This window comes from Bubalus bubalis, chromosome 1 (assembly GCF_019923935.1).
Source record: "Bubalus bubalis isolate 160015118507 breed Murrah chromosome 1, NDDB_SH_1, whole genome shotgun sequence".
Classification (NCBI taxonomy): Eukaryota; Metazoa; Chordata; class Mammalia; order Artiodactyla; family Bovidae; genus Bubalus; species Bubalus bubalis.
In genome coordinates this window covers 25,871,440-25,894,855 of record NC_059157.1, presented here as the reverse complement: position 1 = coordinate 25,894,855, position 23,416 = coordinate 25,871,440, and the positions used below count along the sequence as shown (strand labels likewise).

General features: G+C 46.2%; 1 protein-coding gene and 1 long non-coding RNA gene across 3 annotated transcripts in view; one reads left to right on the top strand and one right to left on the bottom strand.

Moving 5' to 3' along the window:
• The window catches only part of PDGFRL (platelet derived growth factor receptor like), a 75,125-nt gene extending 56,697 nt beyond the window's left edge, over positions 1 to 18,428 (bottom strand). The window contains exons 1-2 of one of the 2 annotated variants that reach the window (XM_025279348.3): positions 18,234 to 18,370; positions 6,456 to 6,519 (exon numbers count right to left, since the gene is read on the bottom strand). Coding sequence is in view for 1 of the 2 variants with exons in the window: in XM_006080151.4 (XP_006080213.1) it covers positions 18,234 to 18,288 (55 nt within the window). In the remaining variant the exon portion in view is untranslated. Of the gene's footprint in view, positions 1 to 6,455; positions 6,520 to 18,233 lie in introns of both variants that reach the window. The other variant, XM_006080151.4, reaches the window with a different exon arrangement.
• A 637-nt stretch (positions 18,429 to 19,065) lies between these two features.
• LOC123332216 lies at positions 19,066 to 22,960 on the top strand. Its single transcript, XR_006549011.2, has 2 exons — positions 19,066 to 20,126; positions 22,341 to 22,960. It is a non-coding gene; the product is annotated as an uncharacterized LOC123332216 (long non-coding RNA).
• Positions 22,961 to 23,416: the final 456 nt, after the last annotated feature.

Here is a 23,416-nt window from a genome sequence, read left to right as displayed (position 1 = left end):
AGGTGGCCTGACTTATAAATATCAGAAACTTGGTTCTTTAGACACTTCATATCTCTATCTGTGAGGTGGGGAGTCAGCTGGTGGTCTTCCTTGGAGGGATGGGGGTGACCAGGAGGGGCCAGGAGAGGGACCCTGTCTGGATGCGGGCTGCTTACGTGGGTGTGTGCAGTTGGTGAGCGCTGCATGGAGCCATGCACTTATGAAAGAGTTCAAAGTGCTAGTCGCTCAGTCATGTCCGACTCTTTGCAACCCCATGGACTGTAGCCCTCCAGGCTCCTCTGCTCATGGAATTCTCCAGGCAAGAATACTGGAGTGGGTTGCCATGCCCTCCTCCAAGGGATCTTCCTGACCCAGGCATCAAACCTGGGTCTCCTGCATTGCAGGCAGATTCTTTACCATCTGAAACTCCGGGGATGATTTGTACCAAAAACTCAGCTGACATGGACTCAACTGTGTGATGATGAACGTGGCTTCTTCAGTATACTGCCCTTTGTAACAGGAGCCCTTTGACCTCCACTCCTGTTTCAGCTCAGCCTAGACTCTGGAACTGACCCCACTGTGAGCTTGGGCTCAACATCCCGCTCCTCGGCTCGCTGCCTTCCTTGGGCTCGGCTGCCTTGTTCTGAACCCACTGTCCCATCCATGACTCTAGGTTCACTTGCGACCTCTCCTTACCCCGGATCCGAGACTCTTCTTATTCCCCAACCTTCCTCCACTCTCGTTCCTCTGGATCATGGACCCTGCTGTGCTTTCTCCGTCTTTCCAGGGAACAGAGCTGTGCCCTTAAGCCTTCATCTCCAAGGCACACCCCAATACCAGCTGTTGAACCTGCTGTTTGTCAAGACTTCTCCAGACCCTAAGCATATGTTTACCCCGGGATTCTCATGCCGGATGGCGGTGGGCAGGGCCACCCATGTACACATTTCCACAGCCTCCCAGAAGGAAAAGTGTAATTGTTGGGAACATATTAGACCTACAGAAATACACTAATGCAGCAATAGCAATTGTGAAGCATAAGCCTCAGTGTTGCAATAGGTGAAAGTCACTGTCTTTTTCTTAAGGCAGAAAATAAAAGCTTACCATTATGCTGCCCAAGCCATCTGTGCCCTGCAGGCGTTGCCACACTATGCCTCTGAGAGTCAGGGACCTCTGTATTGATATCTGATTTGGGGTGTTTTCTTTATCATGTAACAGGAAGTCAAGGTATTAGAAATAACAATTGTGTGTAAATTCCAGAGAATTTAGGCAGCCCATGTAATCTGCCTGATTCTAAGGCTCTCAGATCCTTTGTGGTGATGCTATTCAGGAACATTTGATCAGAGTATTATTAGTATACCTTTAAATATGTGCTATCATCCCTGAAAAATCATTTGACCTCTTGACCAAAGAGCCCCATCCATCTGTCCAGCTGTCTGACTGTGGAATCGGTCCATGATTGCACAGTGATGACTCTAAGGTCAAGAAGACTAGTGGCCCCACGGAGAAGCCCTAGGACTGAGTGACTCCCAAATTCCAAGTCTAGCTTTTTTAAAGAATATGACTCTTCAGGATGACTATGTAAATATTTTCTAAAGGCCTAAAGAATATAAGAATTTACATTGTAGGCATGAGACAGGCTGGGACCTGGGGCCTTCAGCGGCCGTGCTGCAATGCTGGCATCTGACACAGCTCCCCTCCAGCAACCAAACACAAAGAAACTAACTGTACGGGACTAAAAATAACTGTGTGCATGGGCAGCTGGCACAAGTTCTGGACAAAAGATACAAAGGGAGCAAAAAGCCACTTTTGAGAACCTGGAGCTTTGCAAAGCAGGGTAGTGCACATGCCCCCTGCACACACCGCCACCTAAGGGGCGGGCAAAACACCTAAGCTACCCCTCCAGCCCAACCCCTGGATGCACTCCTATGCTCACTCCGTACAAGACACACGCTCACCCATCCACCTCCACAGGGAGCGAGTGAGCAAGTTCTCTGCTGCTGTTCTTGCTGCCCTCTGCTGCAGCAGGGGCCTGGATAAAGCCTTGCCTGAATTTCTTGTCTGGTCTCTAGTCCATTTCTATCAACTGGGGAAGACCAAGAACCCTGCTTGGTAACAGACTTCGAGACACTCAACATGGGGTACTTGTCCCCATCTGGGAGGGGCACTGGGCACCTCCGGGACCACTGAACACAGCTTCTCTGTCTTCCTCCCTAAGTCCTCACCCCTGTACTCCCGTCCCCTCCATCCTACAAGCTTCTAGTTTGTGTCTTTAAGTTTTATGATTGGCATCTTTGTGTGTGATGTTAATTCCAACTTCTCCTGGAATTCTTTGCTGACATTGTATTTCAAGGCTGAAGTTCTCCACTGTGCCCACAAACAGCCCACACTGCTGGAGACTCCAGCCTTAGGTGACTTGGTGGGATTTTTAAAGAACAAAAAGAAAAGACAGGAGCTTGCAATGTCCCTTCCCCTGCATTTGCAACTATTCCTGCCTGAGCTCTCAGGAACTATCTGATTCATCTGTGGTCTCCCAGACTAAGGGGAAAAAAGGCGGGGTTGGGGGGGGCACATTTTCAATTCAAGCAAGAAAACAATGAGATCTCTGGTTCTGTCTTTATGTAAAAATTAACTTGCAAATGAGCTGCATTTAATTGGCATCAAGGAAACTGCGCACTTAAATACCTTCTCAGAAACATAGAAGAGGCTCACCAGAATAATTTTGGGTTCATGTGATCTGGAAAATATTCAATATTTAATTAATATCTGGTATTAAAGCTAGCTTAAGCTTGTGGATTTCATTAATACACTCTAATGACTTTAGAGTGATCAGCATTAAGTATAATACTTTTATTGTACCTAGGGCTACTGAAGGGAGAAGGCAATGGCACCCCACTCCAGTACTCTTGCCTGGAAAATCCCATGGACGGAGGAGCCTGGTGGGCCGCAGTCCATGGGGTCGCTAAGAGTCAGACACAACTGAGCGACTTCACTTTCACTTTTCACTTTCATGCATTGGAGAAGGAAATGGCAACCCACTCCAGTATTCTTGCCTGGAGAATCCCAGGGATGGGGGAACCTGGTGGGCTGCCGTCTATGGGGTCGCACAAAGTCGGACAAGACTGAAGCAACTCAGCAGCAGCAGCAGCAGTAGGGCTACTGAAAGTCAACTAAGTGCATATTGCTTTTGTTATGAAATCTGTCAACAGGGAAGTCAACCTGATACAATTAAATTTTTGAGTAAGTGTGACTGGGATAAGAACTCTTTAGTAAACTCTATAGCAATAATTATATTTTGGAAACATCCATCTAAAACAGTCTCTCCAAATTTTGGTAAGTTGAAACCAACCTAAGTTAAATGACAGGAATTCATTGAATATCCAGGCCATTTGAACTAAGATAAAATATTAGGGACATTATTGCTGAACAGGTCTAAATTTCCCCTTTCTGTCTTGTTGTGAGAGAGAAACTAAAGATGTTTGGTGCCACCATGAGGTGTTCTTTACCAACCTATAGAATACTGGTATTAGTGTAGCAGACAGTTCGTGGTTGCTTAAGCAACATAGGATGTGTGTTCTCAGAAAAGAAAGTATGCGGAATGGAAATGTATTTTGTTGAAAGAAAAAAGGATGATTTGCTGGCTATTTCTGAATGGGGAGGTCTTCCCCGATAGCTCAGTTGTTAAAGAATCCACCTGCAGTGCAGGAGACCCTAGTTCAATTCCTGGGTCAGGAAGATCCGCTGGAGAAGGGATAGGCTACCCACTCTAGGATTCTTGGCCTTCCCTTGTGACTCAGCTGGTAAAGAATCTGCCTGCAATGTGGGAGACCTGGAGACCTGGGTTCGATCCCTGGATTGGGAAGATCCCTTGGAGAAGGGGAAAGACTACCCACTCCAGTATTCTGGCCTGGAGAATTTCATGGACTATACAGTCCATGGGGTCACAAAGAGTCGGACACAACTGAGCGACTTTCACTTTTCACTTTCTGAATGGGGAAAGAATAAGGAACAAAATACGACTACAGAAATGGCAGGAGGTTTGCAGAAGAGGAACACTGAGAAAAGAATTTTGTATGTGGTCAGAGTCTCCTAAGGTTGGATTAAATTTAATCAGGTAAACGGATTTTTCTAAGAGTAGGCTTATGCAGGACTGAATTTGGCTTCTCTTTCTCATAAGAGAACAATGTTTTCCTGACGTACTTTTGATCTCAGACTGTGTGAGTTTCTATGTCATTAAGTGATCTGTATTTACTTTTTAAAATCTTTTTCTTCCCCCATCTTAGCTCACAGAATAAGCATTGTTTCATAGATGCCTATGATCCTATCTGATTGGGTGCTTTAAAACTTTTAAAAATATCTGACAGACTAACCCAAGGTCAAATACAAAGTTCTTTTGACCTCCAGCTAACTTTGGGGTGCTTCAAAGGGCTCCTGGAACTTCCCAAACAAAGATCCTAAACTAATCGGGTTATTCTGTAAGGAGAGGTTTGCCAGCTTCTCAGAGAACCCAGACAAGCTGAGGGATGAAGCTGCCAGGCTGGGGTTGGCATTCACTCTCACCTGGCAGGCTGCTGCTGCTTAGTCACTCAGTCACGTCCGACCCTATGTGACCCTACAGCCCCGCCAGGCCCCTCTATCCTTGGGATTCTCCAGGCAAGAATACTGGAGTGGGTTGTCATGCCCTCCTCCAGGGGATCTTCCTGATCCAGGGATTGAATGCACGTCTCCTGCTTGGCAGGTGGATTCTTTACCACTGAGCCCCAACTGACATTAGCCCCCACCTGGCAGGACATCACAGTTATTCTGGCCCACTATTGTACCTCGGCTAAAAAGGAGCATATACTGAGAAAGGCCAGGGAACATGCAGTTGGCCTCCTGGCCCCCAGTTCACACTGGTCACCAAATCCACTAGGCGGATGGCGATGCCATCCCAGAGCATGATCTACACTGGGACTATGCAGATCGTGCAGGCCGCGGCTAGGATGAGACATATTACTTGTCTATCGGAAGGAATGAAAAGGTGTATGTTAAAACCTGTAGATTACGGTAAGGTCCAAGGGGTTGCACAGGAAAAAGACGAAAACCCAGCAGTCTTCCTGAGCCAGGCGACAAAGGCATTCAGGAAGGACACCCACACAGACCCTGAGTCCACAGAGGGGAGGACACCACTGGCCATGCATTCTATCACCCAACCTATGCCTGATACCTGGAGGGAATTACAGAAGCTTGAGGCTGGGCCCCAAGCCCTGCTGTCAACCTTGGCAGAGGAGGCAGAGTCTGCACCAACTGGGACTTAAGGGAGGAAGCCAGAAAGGGCAAGAGGCTAAGAAAGGAAACTTGGCTTCTGGCCTCTCTGATTCACCCACCACCTCCAGGAGACCCTGGAGGGCCGAGAAGGCTGGAGAGACCACCAAAAAGCCGCCTGGGCCTGAACCAGGGTGCCTTTTGTCAGCAGGAGGGGCCCTGGAGGAGGGAAGGTCCTGAGCACCCCCGGGGGTGCCGGAGGAGCCACCCCTACCGGCCCAGCTCCAATCTCTTGGACGAGAACTCCCCACACACCAACGGGGCTGGAGCGCCTGCAGGGCTCCAGATCCCACTCCATCCATCTTCATCACTCCAGTGGAGCCTCGGGTATTGGCAGGCAGGAGAACTGAATTTCCTGCAGACACTGTTCTGTTCTGACTTGGCCGGCCGGCTTCCTCTCCAACCATGACAGAAGTTGATGGATGGCTTAAGGGAAGGCGTCTCCTCTTGCCTGTAGGATCAGGTCTATTATTAGTAGTTACAGTTCAGTCCACAAAATGTCATGTCCGAGTCTTTGAGACCCCATGAACTGTAGCCCACCAGGTTCCTCTGTCTGAGGAATTCTCCAGGCAAGGATACTGGAGTGAGTTGCCATACCCTTCTCCAAGGTATTGTCCCGATCCGAAGATCTAACCCAGGAATCCTACTTTGGAGGCAGATTCTTTACCATCTGAGCCACCAGGAAAGCCCTTTCACACATAGGCAAAAGAGCCACAGTGGACTGCTAAAACCTTTAAAATCATTTTCCAGCTCCTTTAATGCAAGATATAAAGAAGTTTCCTATCTCACATCTCTTTTCTGTTGAAAGAAATCTGATAGAGTTTTCCATCAAGAACTATTATTCTGTCTTAGGATGATTGTTGAAGCTGGTGGCCTCCCCGTTTAGTATAAAAGTGATTTGTTTAGATAAAAAATGAAGTTAAGGTGGCTGTGAGCTCAGATGTCAGACATACAGTTGTTTACCTAGCTGTGTTAAAGCATATTTTAAACTGTTCTGCATAGTATGACAGGTTACAGGCTACTCTGGTTATCATTTCTTGAATAAACTTCTAAGTCCTTTTTATGAGGCACTATTACAGTAACTGCTGGATTACACAAGGGGAATAACAGTCATATAGAACAAAGGAGCAGAACTGAAGAGTTTTAAAACCCCACATAAGAATTATATCCCTTACTTTACCAGTCAGTAGCTGAGAAAGCTTCAGGTCCTATGTAACCATCTGTGAGCTTCTCTGTAATCTAGACACATGGGCAATACAAGAAAGGAGGGTTAGTCCTGTTACGGTATAGTGTTCAACCTAAACTCCAGGACAGCACGATTATTAGTACTCCTTCTTATATACGCCAGAATGCCCTGTCCCCCTCCTTAGGAGAGATCTGCTGAATAAGTTAGGAGCCAGTATGTTTTTTAGGACAGGGTGAAGTCTGAGGATGTCAAGAATCCGAGCAGAGAATGCATCTATCAGTAGCCCTAGAAGACCCACCTGTTGGGCATCAAAATATTGATGGCAAGACATGAGAGAACAGATGGAGCCTGCAGTTTGGGATACCTCAGTACCAGAAAGGGCAAAATGTGACCCCCCCCCAATAATATAAGGTTAAGGCCTTGGGAAAATACCTCTGGAAGCAACAATATCCCTTAAAGCCCGAAGGGCCCTGAGGGGAATCCAACTGCTGCTCAGCAGATTCCTAAAACACGGGCTCATCAGCCCCTGCCAATCCCCTGCAACACCTCAACCCTCCCTGTTCACAAGCCTAACGGGGAGAGTCGGTTTGTTCAAGACATACGAGCAGTGAGTGAAGCCGTCATCCCTATTCACCCACTGGTGCCAAAATTGCACACCTTCCTCCCCAAGGTCCAGGAAGTGCCCAGTATTTCTAGTCTGGACTTCAAAGCTGCATTAAAAAAAAATTCTCTTTATCTAGACTCTCAATATCATTGTGCCTTTGAATGGAGAGACCCTGACAGCCTGGAGGTCAAAGGACGCACTGGTTAACTGGAGGAGGGTTAACAAGATACCAGGCCCCTCCAACGGCTGCCTCCAATTTACCTTAAAGGTGTGAAAGTAAAAGTCGCTCAGTCGTGTCCAACTGTTTGTGACCCCATGGACTATACAGTCCATGGAATTCTCCAGGCCAGAATACTGGAGTGGGTAGCCTTTCCCTTCTCCAGGGGATCTTCCCAACCCAGGGATTGAACCCAGGTTTCCTGCATTGCAGGTGGATTCTTTACCAGCTGAGCCACAAGGGAAGTCCAAGAATACTGGAGTGGATAGCCTATCCCTTCTCTAGGGGATCTTCCCAACCCAGGAATCAAACTGGGGTCTCCGGCAATGCAGGTGGATTCTTTACCAACTGAGCTATCAGGGAAGCCCACCTTAAAGATATGTGAAACCCTAAACCCAGAAACTCCCAGTGGAGAGTAGAGACTTAGCACATCAGTGTAGAGACCATAGGACAAACTTACTCCAGTAGGTCTGATCTTCTAGATGAAACTCCTCACAGCCCTGAGGTCAGATGGTTTACTGATGGTAGCAGTTTTGTAGAAATAAGAACCCAAAAGACCACGTATGCCCCAGTTAATCTAGATGAATAGAATAGGAGCCAAGGCCCTGCCACACCACACATCAGCTCAGAAGGCTGAACTAATTGCATTAATGAGAGCTTTACAATTAGGGAAGGATAAAAAATTAAATATGTTTACTGACTCCAAATACGGGTTCCACGTGCTACATGCTCATGCTGCCATTTGGAAAGAAAGAGAAAAGTTAATTGCTAAAAATTTCCCCATAAAAGGCTCAGATGGTAAAGAATCTACCTGCAATGTGAGAGACTTCGGTTTGGTCCCTGGGTTTGGAAGGTTTCTTGGAGAAGGGAATGGCTACCACTCCAGAATTATTGCCTGGAGAATCCCAAGGACAGAGGAGCCTGGCGGGCTGTAGTCCATGGGGTCACAAAGAGTTGGACATGACTTTGACTAAGACACACATACACACACGCGCGAGCACACACACACACACACACACACACCTTCCAACCCAGGGAACAGTAACCCACTGTGGGGGCCATCAGAGGGAGGGATCTTTGGGGGGCAATGGTAAAGCAGAGCTGATCAACTGCAAAACAGGCCACTCACCTACAGGAACCTGAACAAGTTTTGGCTCTAATGATTAGGCCCCTGAACTCCCTAGACTCCCCCAGTATCCCCCACAGGAGCAGGAACATGTTGAGAAATGGGGCTATGAGAAGGGAAGTGCAGGCTGTATAAAAAGGAGGATAAGGTTCTAATTCCCGAGGCCCAACAATGGAAACTCACCCAGAGCTTGCCTGATGCCACCCCCACAGGAGGGATGCACTACAGGCCTTGATGGAAAAGACTTTTTCAGGGAAAAAGCTTAAAAGAACACTATAACTAGTAAAACTTGCCTGTGATTTATGTGCCGCCAAGAACCCACATACCCATCCAATCCCTGCTTCGTCACTCAGGCCAATCCAACACCAAGGGACATTTCCAGGGAGAAGACTGGCAGTTAGAGTTCACCCAAATGCCCCATGATCAGGATATAAGTATTTTCAGGGTGTTCGCTGATAATGTCACAGGATGGGCTGAAGCCTTCCCCATCAGATCTAAATAGGGTATGGAAGTCTGTAGGTTTCTTCTAAAAGAAATAATTCCTCAGTTTGGACTTCCAGAGTCCCTCCAGAGTGATAACGGACCTTCTTTTAGAGCCCAAATCACAGAGGGGCTCACAACAGCCCTGGGGACAGACTACAGGCTCCATATCTCTTGGCACCCCCAGTCTTCAGGGAAGGTAGGGGGAAGGAACGCTACTTTAAAGAAATCCTTAGCAAAGCTCTGCCAAGAAGCTCATGAACCCTGGACCAACTTGCTTCCTCTTGCATTCCTCATGGTCTGCGTAGCACCCAGGAATGGTCTGAGATTGTAGCCCATTTGAAATCATCTCCGGGAAGCCCTTTCTTACTGCAGACATTCTACTGGATGGAGGCCTGAACCAGGCCCTGAGATAGACTATTAATCGAGGACAAGTCCAGAAGGCGATCCAGGACTACGTCCACAAGACAGTTCCCACTAAAACTAGAGAGGAAAGAGCAGTCCTCAGAAATTAACCTCGGGGCTAAGTTGTTCTCAAAACCTGGAAAGATGGGTCCCCTGAAGATCAACTATTGTCAGAATGGAAGGGTCCCTATAAAGTACTTGTAGCCACTCCATTGCTGTCAAACTGCAAGAGATATCGAGTTGGGTACACTCGTCCAGGCTAAAGGTTTTACCTCCAGAAACCCCACAGGTCACAACAGAAGAGCAATACACCTGTGAACCAGTGGGAGATCTGAGACACCTACTCAGAAGACAGGCACCATCAACAGATGAGTAAATGAGGCCGTGGGTGGGCTCCTATGAGAAGCCTTAATGGGACTTGGGACCTCTTGTTTCCTTAGCCGATGTGGTTCTTGACAATCATCTGGGCCTCAAGTAACTTCTGGCAGAAGAAGGCAGAGTTAATGTGGTAACTATTGCTTCCTGCTGCATTTGGATCAATGCAACAGGACAGGTAAAAGTTAATATTAAGGAAATAGACGCCCAGGCAGATTGGCTCCATAATTTTGGCAGGCGTGATACTGCCTTCCTTGTCTGGTTAACGGTTAAGGCAGCCCAAAGTTAACTTGGTTCCTTCCCTTTCTAGGCCTTTCAATGGCTATCGTTGTTGTTCTCCTTTTAGCTCTTGTTTGTTCAACCTTCTGGTTAAACTTGTTTCTTCCAGGCTCTAAGGGTTTGAAGTTCGGCTCATGATGGCTCAAGGAGTTCAGCCCATTGCAGTGGAGGGTGGCCCAGGTCCCTAGAGGTCATTGAACTGTCAGTGAGGAACTTCTACACCTTAGGGGCAGGCTAGGGTCTGCGGCCCCATCCAGCAGGAAGCAGTTTCAAACAAGACCTTCAGCCCCTTACTCCTTAAGAATAAGGGTGTAAAGTCTCCTAGAGTTGGGGTGGGGGATGAGACAGACTGGAACCTGGAACCCTTTGTGCAGTGATACAATGCTTGAACCTGGACACACCTCTTCACTCCTTGAGCAGCAAAATACAAAGAAACTGTATGGGGCTTAAAATAACTGCATGTGTGCCCAGCTGGGACAAATTCTAGACAAAAGATACAAAGAGACCAAAGAGACCCAAGTGCCACTTTTGAAGAGCAAAAGCAGAGTACTGTGCATGGCCCCTGCCCAAACACCACCTAAGGGGTGGGCAAAACACCTCAGTCACCTCCCAGGCCAACCCCTGACACACCCCTACCCTCAGCCCATGTAAGAAGCAAGCTTAACACCTTCCCTCACCACCCCCCACTCCTTCTCAGGGAACCAGTAAGCAAGGGAGCGTTGTTTGTTCTCGCTTTCCCTGCTGCAGCAGGAGCCCCAATAAAGCCCTGCCTGAATTTTCTGTCTGACCTCTACTCAATTTCTATTGCTTGGAGAAGACCAAGAACCCTGTTCGGTAACAGATACATAAAAGTGAAAGTTCATTACCATTTTATTTTTGAGATCACGGTATATTTTATAGAGTAATGAATGATAAAAGTTTTTAAAAACCATTAAATATCATTATGGACTTCAGGTCCTAAAGCCATTATTCACTTTCCAACTGTGTCACATTAGGAAGTAACCCTCCTGGTTTCCTCACCTGTAAATTGAGAATTATATGGTAATAACGACTATCTCGGGGATTGTTTGGGGCATTAAATGTTTAAATTTAATTTTAAATGCTTAAAATGCTGAGAGACTAGTGTTGGAGACTGTGTTAATCAGCGTCTGCTCACTCGGGGATTGAAATGTATGCCTTAGAAAAGCATCAGCCTTCACAGTAAGTAAGTTGCAGTGAGCAGCTGCCTGTTGTTCTGTGGTTGTCTTATAATTCTCAGGTGAACTCCATGATAAGCTTGTGATGGAGGCAGAGAAGCTCACTATTTTCCATAACTTACAGGTGAAAAAATTGAGATCACCAACGCCAAGTGGCTAACCGCAGGTTACTAAGAAGTCAGTGAAAAACCAGGTCTCGTGTCTTCTCTAGTTCGTGTTGTGGCTTTCAGTTCACTTGAGATTAGCATTTCGCTTTATTTGCATGAATCGCACGCACAGCACTGCTAAGTGGTTTCTTTGTTTGTTAGGTCCTGGGCTTTGACAAGGAGTTCCAAGTCAAACAGAACCCGATGCCCAGGATGAGGGCACAACCCTTCTGGAAGGGCTGGAGATGCTTTTCCAAGGCATACATTTCAATCCCCGAGTGAGGAGACGCTGGTCAACACAGTCTCCAAAATGAATGAGCATTGCACAGCCAGAGGGACGCAGGACAAAGGACCATAGCTCTTCAGCATTTGCCGAGGACTGATTGCCATCAAAGCTTATTCAGTGAAGGTGACCTGACTATTAACCTCTAATTCGATCAGATTGTATGAGAGGAGAAAATAAATTCTTTAGAAGAACCCCTGACATGGACTCGTGTAGACACAGCCATTCACATGAAATACCTGTCACTGTTCACTTCTCTATCCCCACGGGCTGGAAAATCTGACCCAAGAGCAGTCTTCTACCCAAACCTCCACACGATAAATCTGCTGGGTAGCGGAGGGGCTCCCCCAACCAGCTGTATCAACTGAGTACCCCACTTTCATTCTGCCATTCCCCATGAAATACCCCATAGGCACACATATACTTTTCCAAGAACAAATCTGAGCAGTTGAGAAGGCAATGACAGTAGGGAGATGAAAATGTAGAACCGTGAGAGCCTCTTTTTCTTACTCTGTCTGGAATCCCAATCCAAAATACCCTCCGGATCATTGCTTAAAGTACCTCTTTCTTAAAAAAGCAACTTCTAAGAATTAGATACTTCTGTTTCAGGATTAAAAAAACCTTAGCTCAAAACATGTTTTCTTCAGAGCATCCATTAGAACACAGTTTATCACACCTTTAAAAATGAGATGTAATTGACAGCTCAATTGAGATATTAGTTTGAGGTGGTGGTTTAGTCACTAAGTTGTGTCTGACTTGTGACACCATGAACTGTAGCCCTCCAGATTCCTCTGTCCATGGGATTTCCCAGGCAAGAATACTGGAGTGGATTGCCATTCTGTTCTCCAGGGGATCTTCCTGACCAAGATATCAAACCCAGGTCTCCTGCACTGCAGGTGGATTCTTTACCAACTGAGCCACCAGGGAAGCCTCATTAGTTTGCAGTATACAACATAATGATCCTATATTTATATGTAATGCAAAATGAGCACTCTCTCTTGAATACTTTATTTGCTGGGCTCCCAGGACATGGCGCTGTCTTGCTTCTCTGTCTGGCAGACTCACTCATCTTCCTTTTCAGCCTGATCTGAGTCTAAAGGGCTGAACCCTCACAACTCCTCCCCATCTCTAATGACACTCCATCTCTAAGCAGCCTCACCAGGTCCCCTTGGCACTATAAGCATTCCTATGCTGAGAGCTCCCTTGTTCCTGTCCTCACTTCACCTCTAAATCCAGATCTGAATATTCCATCGCTTATTCCACACTGCCACTCGGAAGGTAGCAGGTGTCTCAAGCTGGACGTGTCTGCACTGAACTCCAGATGCCGTTTCAAATCAGTTTCTCCCCTAGTGTGCCTTTATCGGTAAATGGCAGCTCTACTCACCCAATGGTTCAGGACGTAAAACTCTGAGTCACACACGATTCTCTTCATTCTGTCCAAAGCCACTTCCAGTCCAGCAGTGAATCCTCTGGGCTTTGCCCTCAGGATAGACCCCAAACCCAGGCTCTCCTCCCTGCATCCATGGCAAGCACCCTGTTTCAAGTCACTTTCACCTAGACTATTAAAACAGCCCCCTATGCAAGTTCCTGACTTTATCTAAGCATGCTAACCTTTGGAAATATAAATTAGACCATAAATCCTCCACTGGAGACCCTCCAGTGACTTGCATCTAATTTAGAATAAAGCCCTACAAGGCGGTTTACACCTCAAGTCCTTCAGCCACACGAGCCACCGGGACACCCACTCCCTTGGCTTCAGGGCTCTTTCAGACATGCAGCCCCTGCTTCCGCCCTCTCAGCTGGCCTCTGACCCTCCTACCCACACGGCCCTCCTCATCCCTGCGCATCCTCTTCCCTCATCTTACAGGGTGAACTGTGTCCCCAGAGAGATAAAATTGAAGTCCTAACCCCCAGTACCAGTGAATGTGACCTTATTAGGCAGTAGGATCTTTGCAGACATCATCAATTAAGATGAGGTCATTAGGGCCAAAAATCTAATCCAAAATATCAGTGTTCTTAGAAGAAGAGACCCACACACAGAGGACAATGCCAGACGAAGACACGCCAAGGGACAGGATGGCCAGGTGACAACAGAAGCAGAGGTTAGGGTGACGTGGCTGCAAGCCAAGGAACGCTAAGGATCACCGGCCGCAGCCAAAGCTCAGCAGAGGCAAAGGAGGCTTTGACCCAGGGTCTCCGGGGTAGCATGGCCCTGCTGGCACCCTGATTTCAGACTTCCAGCCCCTAAAATTGGGTGAGAATGAACTTGGAGTATCTTAGTTTGTGCTCTGGTACAGCAAGTCTAGGAAGCTAAAACACCCTGATCGCTGATTCTTAACATCCACTGTCGGCTCCTGAAATGTTACCTTTTCTTCATTACCCGTCCACCCCATTAGACAATGAGCCCCACTAGGTAAAGGCTTCACAGCCTTGCCCAGGGACAGCCATCCATCCCCGAGCTCCTCCTGCTGCTCTGGCCGGCGCACTGCATGGCCCCCAAACTTCTCTCTTTCTTTTCCCTGACCTCAACGAGTTTATCACATCAGAAAAACAGATCTAAATAAACACCCAAAAGAATGATTTTAATAGAAAGGTGTACAACACACTGCTGTATTTAAAATGGATAACCAACAAGGTCCTACTGCATAGCACAGGGAACGCTGTTCAATGTTATATGGCAACCGGGCTGGGAGGGGAGTTTGGGGAGAATGGATACATGGATATGTATGGCTGAGTCCCTTTGCTGTCCACCTGAAACTATCACAACATTCTTAATTGACTATACTTTAATACAAAATAAAAAGGTTTTTGTTTTTTTTTTTAAAAGAAGGGTGTACAAAGTATGAGGAATGTCCATTCACTTAGAATCATGATAAAGAAAATTAAACTTATCTCTTTTTTATCTCTAAGGATCAGAGATGACTTTGGATGTTAAACATGTAGGCTAAGATCCTACATGCTTCAAAACATTCATTATTTGCACTCAAAAACAATGAGAATTTTTATGATTCTTTTTTCATTGTAAGGCTTTTTGAACTAGATTTTACTCTTTTCCCAAGGAATAAACTGAGTCACAAAAGTGATAGAGTCCTGGTTAGGTAATCATTGTCAGTGTTGGCCCCCTAACTTTCTTAGAGATCTGGCTGTACTGCCCTCACATTATAAAGAATCTCTTTCGTTTTCTCAGAAAGAGAACCTTCACAGGACCAAAAATAAACCCACGTTAGACTGAAGATCTAATTAGAATCAATCGAGGGTCTGGCATGAGATTGACAAACTGCATATTTTTAATAATATTTATACTTCATTATTTGTTCCCAACATTGGATAAAATATGCAGTATCAAAAGTTGCTAAGTACCTGTGATCTTGTACTCTTTAATGTAAAAATAGCAGCACCATATCAACAAACACTATGACACGTATTCCATACAAATACTGAAGATCGGGTGTGGTGAGCCACATCTGGCTCTCAGTAAAATCTTGGGCTGTTATCTAACTGTTTCATGCCTCACTTTCGATGTTACAAAAGTGACACACCCTTCCAGCTCCTAGTCTTCATGAGAAGAAATAATATTACTTCTAAAAATTTAAAGTGTTTAAAAAGTTTCTCATTATTTTTTAAAGTCTATTGAATTAGTTACAATATTGCTGCTGTTTTATGCTTTGGCTATTCTTTTGGCCCGAGGCATGTGGGATCTTGGCTCTCTGATCATGGATAGAACCCTCACCCCCTGCAATGGAAGGGGAGTCTCAAGCATTGGACCACCAGGGAAGTCCCTAAAGCATTTTAGAATTAGGCCAGGCCAACCTAGCTGGGTTAGAGCAGATGTACACCCACTAAACGCTTACAGGGAATCCTTTTACTATTGGAAGCCTCTCCTAGAAGTGATGAACCAGATCGAAAGGCGGTGGGAGAAGCTGAGTCTAGGGCCCGTGCCTACAGCTTGTACTTTGGGTTGACCCAGTAATGCACCATACCCCGACCCGTCAATCGGAGGCTGGCACCAGAAGGACTGCCCGCCGAGGTACTCTCAGGGACCTTTCCCTGGTCCCATCCAGCCTCACGATAACTCAAACTTGAGACAACATAAAGGTTTAGAGAAACTTACATACTTTACAGAAGCAGACTCACTTTTCTAATTATGTGTTCAAAATTAAAGGACCATTGCAGGAGACCTGGGTTCGACCCCTGGGTCAGGAAGATCCCCTGGAGGAAGGAATGGCAACCCACTCCAGTATTCTTGCCTTGGAAATCCCATGGACAGAGGAGCCTGGTGCGCTACAGTCCATGGGGTCACAAAAGTCAGACACGACTTAGTGACTAAAAAACAACAATGTACATATGCATTAAAATAGGGCGGAAAAGCCAAAAAAAAAAAAGAAATGATACATTTTTCTCTTCTGTGTATCTCTATGCTTTCCAGATTTTTATGATTAACAAAAATTACTCATTAACATAGAAATCACTATGTTGAAATATTTACTGACTTGTATTTTATTTTCAAGAAGTGAAATGGCACATTAATATTTTTCACGGTCCATATTTTCAGGAATTTGGTCAGTTTTTCCTTGAGCCAAAACTAATGACATTTCTATGGCATGACAAATACTAGTACTTTAAAACAGGGATAGCTAAATGCTCCAGTCTAGAAACAGGTGAAATTCATTCAGTTCTCATGCAGGAAGATGGAAAACAAAGACACCAAACAGAAGTGAAATCATCAGATGATAAACTATTTTACATTTCCTCTTTGTATACATATATGCCTTCATATTACAAATCTAAAAATAAATCTTTCCCTGGACTCCCTAAAAATAATGTGCTCAACATTTTATTCATAAGTAGTTTATACTATATTTTTAAAAGCAAAGCCACCATGCTATCATCACACCTAAAATCTATCAATTATTTCCTATAAAATATTCAGTCTGTGTGCCATTTTTTTCTGATTGTCTCATAAATCTATATTGTTTGTATGAGTTACATTTGACTTAAATGGGTGCTAACAGATTTAAGCAGCTATTTGTAATCATGGTCTGGGCACACCCTAGCCAGGACAGATTCAGGAACCGGTGGCTGACCCAGCCTCCTGAGCCTCTGCAGCAGGCATTTTGGGTGAACTTGTAACCCAATAAATGGGCCATTTGAAATTATTTTGTCTGACCATCTCTTGCCCTATTCAAAAAGTGATACCAAATACTGCATTCCCATCGCTTCAGGGATCACAGGCAAGGACCTGGCGGGAGCAATTTAATATTACGTTTTACTCAAGCCAACTGATCTGTAGGCAAAGAGGACTTGCTCCCCCACGCCTGCCCCCCCCCCCCCCCCAAGAGAAGCTCTGCCTACTCTTTATCCAGCCAGGCTCTAGGCTTAAGGAGCTTCACATTCAACTTTAAGTCCACAACCATTTCAGACTTTGCAAACCAAAGTGTGGTATTTTCTGGCAAATGTTTCTACTGTCACGGGGAAAGAAAGGAATTGGTCTGGACTAAGTAGTGGATAAAATGTGAGCTAGGGTGAGCTGGCTCCACCCGAAGGTTGCATAACCGTAAAAGCGGCTTTTCAACCCAAACTAGCAAAAATAGTGACTGCAGAGCAGAATTCCAAGGGAAATTTCAGGATACCAGGATGTACCAGATGCAATGAACTCCAGTGAAAAAACAACAGACCTCCCAAAACAATTAAATGCCAACAGAACCATAGATAACAGATGGAGAAACAGAACAATCAGTTCAGTCTGTTCAATGCCTCAGGCCTGTCTGACTCTGCGACCCCAAGGACCGCAGCACAGCTGGCTTCCCTGTCCATCACCAACTCCTGGAGCTTGCTCAAACTCATGTCCATCAAGTCGGTGATGCCATCCAACCATCTCATTCTCTATCCTGCCCTCTCCTCTTGCCGTCAATCTTTCCCAATAATGCACACACAGTCTGGCCCTGTAGTTGTGGGTCTACACAACAGGGTGGGCTCAGAACAGGCACACATTCAAAAAAGTGCAGTGGCACAAGGGCCCCCATATTGTCCAAAACCCCTTTGCTTCATCCCCTCCCCTCCAATCAGATCAAAAGCATAACAGTTGTGGGTTTTTGAGAAGTTTGGGAAAAGGCTTGATACCCAGAAATATGTTGTAAAACTTAGGCATATCTTGCAGGATTTAAGCTCCTGTTGGTATAGAAAACACATCTAGGGCTGAAGATGGGGGAGGAAGACCCTTCGATTTTTGCAAAAGGCTCAACTTGGGTGGTACCCCGCCTCACCAGCAAAAAACCCCGGGGCGAACGCTGCGCGCGCGCGCGCGCGCTGGAAGCGATCAGCCGCCCTGCGCCACCTCCCAGACCGACACGTTGACACTGGGGGCTGGACCAGGCGCTGCCCGGGGATATTCGGTTTGCCCGCTGCCCGGGGCTTTTCAGCAGCGCTGGAGCCGTTCTGGCTGGGATTCTAAGGGGTCGGGCCAGCTGCCACTGTTCCAGGGGCTCCGAGGGGAGAGAGGAGAGGGAGGTAAGGGGATCCTCCTAGGAGGGGGGCAGGTGCACGGGGCAGGAAGTGACTCCTGAGCCGGGAGGAAGACCTGCAGGACGACGGGGGATAGGGGACCCGGGGAAAAGTCAGAGCATAAGCCGGGATGCCGCCCACCCAGAGCCACTCACCATCCTCCAGGGCTTCATGCATCAGCAGAAGACCCAGCAGCAACCAAATCTTCATCTTCAGGGCGAGGGGTCGCGGCGGAGGCGCTGGGGACTGCGGGTTAGAGGCGCGCGGACAAGCGTAGGTTGAGGGCAGGGACGCCAGGAGACGGGCGGGCGAGGGGCGGGCGCCTGGGACGCCGCAGCTGGAGGATTCGGTTTCAGGAGGAAGAACACAAATTTTAGGGGAAAGTTTGGGGATTTTTTTTTTTAAATTCTCTATCTGTGTAATGTGACCTCTTCTGCCCCCTGGTGGAGCCGTGAAGCGCTGCGCTTTTTCCCGAGGCTGAGAGCGAAATGTCAATTACAACAGTCACTCGGCCAGTTCGAGGTCCCCGCGCGTTTTACCAAGTTTACCAACTTCGAGAAGGCTCGGCGTAATCCTGCGGTGTCTCATCTAACCAGAATTGTCCAGATGTCACCAGCGCTCTCCCACCAGCTCGGTATGGCCGTGATGCTCTGTAAAAAATGCCCCCTGCATATATTTCTTCATTCCCAGCAGGTCTCTTCCGTGCGCTCACCAACAAGACCATCGCCCTCGGAAGTCCCAACTCCGCACCCAGCCCTGTACCTGCTGGACGCGAGCCTCCCTTGCAGCTGAGACCTGGCAGCCCCCTGGGGCTCCCAGGGGGGAGGCTGCTCTGCCTTCAGAGGGTCCCAAGGCAGGCCAGCTGCTTCCCTGGGGTTCTGCTGGAGGGTTTGGAGAAACTTCTCCTTCCTCTCTTACGCAGCAGAAGCCCCACTGCCCTACAGAAGACTCAACTCGGTGTTCAGGAGGAACTGCGCCAGAAAAGAGATCCAAGTAACAGCACCAGGGCCTCCCGCGGGACTCTGAGAAGTTGACCACTGGCTCATCACTCTGGGCTGGAGCCTGGGGTTCCGGCTCCACCTCCTTCCTTCACTCCACGCCCTTCCAGGCCTGCTTCATCGCCCTACTGACTGCATCAAGGCTGCCCTTCTTGGCCATCATCCCTCCTTCTCTGCCCCAGCTCACAGCGTTAGCATGTGTCACCAGAAAGTGGCCACAGCCTCCTATCTGGTCTCCCTGCCTCTCTGTCTTGCCCCTCAGTCCATACTTCCTCCAGCTATTAGACTGATCTCCAAATACAATTCTAAACACACACACACACACACACACACACACTAACCCAACTAACCCCCTCCAAAGGCTCTCCAGACCTCTCATGCCCGGTCAGGCCTCTCCAGCTCTCTCTCTCGGCACCCACTGCTCCCTGGCCTGCTTGCCATGCAAAGAGCATGCTCCCAGCACCCTCGGGCCAGCCAGTAGGGTGGGAGGGGGGCACCAAGGCTTCTGCTGCCCCTTTGGCCCCCCAAAGTCCCCTACCTTGTTCCACCACCTGCCAGCCCTCTCACCACTCATCCTACAAGGCTCGGCTCAGACCCTACCTCCTCCTGGCTGGGCCAAGCACTTCCCCAGTGTGAATCCTTTGTGATATCATAGCAGCCAAGACAAAATGCACAATTGAGCTGTGAATCCGGCTTCACCTCTTTCACCTGCTTTTTCCTGAGTTCAAGGGCAGGAAATATGTCTTATTGAATTTTGTACTCTACCATCAGTTTCTGGAAAATCATATTTATTAGGAGCACACCATGCTCCACACAGAGCATAGAAACCTCACCACACATTTCTTGTTGCTCATATCAACAACCACCCAACCAGGGACGCTGTGTGGTTAGTATCAGCCCCATTTTATAGACAAGGCAGCCCAAAGTCAAACTTGAACCTGCACTCTACCTGTTACTTACAAAGCACTGTTGAAATCACTACCTGTGAAAGCTTTTCAACAGGGCTGGCCTGCCCCCAAAGTCTCCCCTCTCAAGCTCAGAAAATTGGAGGTGAGAACTTTGTGACTTCCCTGATAGGCTTGATAGCAGACAGCTAAGGTGATGGGGAGGCAACAGATAGACAGAATTGCAACCCATTCCATGAAAAAACGGGAAAACACGGTCTGTTGGTCTGTTGTGATCCACACAGGCAAAGGCTTTGGTGTAGTCGATGAAGCAGAAGTAGATGCTTTTTCTGGAATTCTCTTGCTTTTTCTATGATCCAATGGATGTTGACAATTTGATCTCTGGTTCCTCTGCCTTTTCTAAATCCAGCTTGAACATCTGGAAGTTCTCAGTTTGGTTCATGTACTATTGAAGACTAGCTTGGTGAATTTTCAGCATTACTTTGCTAGCATGGGAAATGAGTGCAACTGTGTGGTAGTTTGAACATTATTTAGCATTGCCTTTCCTTGGGATTGGAATGAAAACTGACCATTTCCAGTCTTGTGGCCACTGCTGAGTTTTCCAAACTTCCTGACAACGTATCTTCTGCTTCTCTTAGGTCCATACCATTTCTGTCCTTTATTGTGCACATCTTTGCATGAAATGTTCCCTTGGTATCTCTAATTTTCTTGAAGAGATCTCTAGTCTTTCCCATTCTATCATTTCCCTCTATTTCTTTGCATTGATCACTGAGGAAGGCTTTCTTATTTCTCCTTGCTAGTCTTTGGAACTCTGCATTCAGATGGGTATATCTTTCCTCTTCTTCTCTGCCCTTCACTTCTCTTCTTTCTCAGCTAATTGTAAGGCCTCCTCAGACAACCATTTTGCCTTTCCATTTTGCCATTTTGCATTTCTTTTTCTTGGGGATGGTTTTGATCACTGCCTCCTGTACAATGTCACAAACCTCTGTCCATAGTTCTTCAGGCACTCTAACAGATCTAATCTCTTGAATCTATTTGTCACTTCCACTGTATAATCATAAGGGATTTGATTCAGACCATATCTGAATGGTCTAGTGGTTTTCCCTACTTTCTTCAGTTTAAGTCTAAATTTGGCAATAAGGAGTTCATGATCTGAGCCACAGTCAGCTCCCGGTCTTGTTTTTGTTGACTGTATAGAACTTCTCCATCTTTGGCTACAAAGAATATAATCAATCTGATTTCAGTGTTAGCCATCTGGTGATGTCCACATGTAACTTTGTCTCTTGTGTTGTTGGAAGAGGGTGTTTGCTATAACCAGTGCATTCTCTTGGCAAAACTCTGTTAGCCTTTGCCCTGCTTCATTCTGTACTCCAAGGCTAAACTTGCCTGTTATTCCAGATATCTCTTGACTTCTTACTTTTGTATTCCAATCCCCTATGATGAAAAGGACATCTTTTTTTGGTGTTAGTTCTAGGTTTTATAGGTCCTCATAGAACCATTCAACTTGAGCTTCTTTGGCATTAGCAGTTGGGGCATAGACCTGGATTACTGTGATATTGAATGATTGCCTTGGAGATGAACAGAGATCATTATATCATTTTTGAGATTGCACCCAAGTACTGCATTTTGAACTCTTTTGCTGACTATGAGGGCTACTCCATTTCTTCTAAGGGATTCTTGTCCACAATAGTAGATATAATGGTCATCTGAGTTGAATTCACCCATTCCAGTCCATTTTAAAATGTCAGTGTTCAATCTTGCCATCTCCTTTTTGACCAGGTCCAATTTACCTTGATTCACAGACCTAACATTCACGGTTCCAATGCAATATTGTTCTTTACAGCATTGGACTTTACTTCCATCAACAGTCACATCCACAAACTGGGCACTGTTTTTGCTTTGGCTCCATCTCTTTATTCTTTCTGGAGTTATTTCTCCACTCGTCTCCAGTAGCATATTGGGCACCTACTGACCTGGGGAGTTCATCTCTCAGTGTCCTATCTTTTTGGCTTTTCCTACTGTTCATGGGGTTCTCAAGGCAAGAATACTGAAGTGGTTTGCCATTCCCTTCTCCAGTGGACCACATTTTGTTAGAATTCTCCACCATGACCTGTCTTGGGTGGTCCTACACGGCATGGCTCATAGTTTCATTGAGTTAGACAAGGCTGTGGCCCATGTGATCAGTTTGGTTAGTTTTCTGTGGTTGTGGTTTTCATTCTGTCTGCCCTCTGATGGATGAGGATAAGAAGCTTGTGGCAGCTTCCTGATGGATTTATAGTATATTTTGTTATTTGTTTGGGCAAGGGATGCCCCCATCATTGATTTCATGTTAACTATGATTATACATTTTCTCTTCCAGATGGAGTTTGAAATCACCTTGTCAACTTCCATAAAAACTTTGTGTTGTGACTATGACGGCATAGAGATTTTATTTGGGAGAAGAATGCTCAAATTTACAATATTAAATCATCCTATCCCAGAATGTATCATAATGTTATATACCATTCCATTTGTTCAAGTCTATTTTTATGTTCCCATTATATTTTATAATTGTTTAATGGTGGTATTAGGACAATAATTTTGGAATTCTTATTTATAAGAAGTGGAAACTTGGACATAGACACACACACAGAGGGAAGATCACGTGAAGATTCAGGGAGAAGACGGCCATCTACAAGCTGAGGGTCTGGACCTCAGAAGACGCCAACCTTGCTGACCCTCCCTTCACATGATTCCACAGTGCCAGCACAGAGGGGGGGGGCCTCAAAACCTACTTCCCAATGCTAATCAAGCCAACAATAAATAATAGATAAATTAGATTTTAGACTTCCATTTGGAAAATATGTTGCTGTTTTAGCTTGGTTTTCAAGGCAGGCTAAATTCATACTCAAGTTTAATTCAACATGGTGGGTGTCCCCTTCCATTTATGGAAAAAAAAAAAAAAAAAGAACCCAACAGGAATTAAAAGTCTATATACAATGGCATTTCAAAATTAAAGAAGATAATTTAGGAGATTTGCAATTTTAACTAACTTGAAACTATTTCAGAAAACTGACTCCTCCCTCCCCATCAAAGGGTAAAGAGGGCTGAAGTTGATAAATATTTATTCACTATACAGTACAAAATTTCTGTTAGTTATAGATAACTGATCACCAGTTACTGAAAGCTATGATTTGGTCAGGAGCATAACAAGGAGCTTCTTGCAGACAAAAGCAATGTCAAAGAGACTGGTCCAATAAATAAATGGCAGTTGAATTGGTAGGACCTCAGATGTGTGGTCCTGGGGTGGCATGCTTCAGGAGCAACTGGTGTTGGGAATGTGTCATGAAGACTGAGTACAGTGAAGGACGTCTCTTATACGACTTGGAAGTTGTACAGTAGTAGGTTGCCCCGTGAGTATTCTTAACAACATAATTGTTTCCATTTAGATTGTAC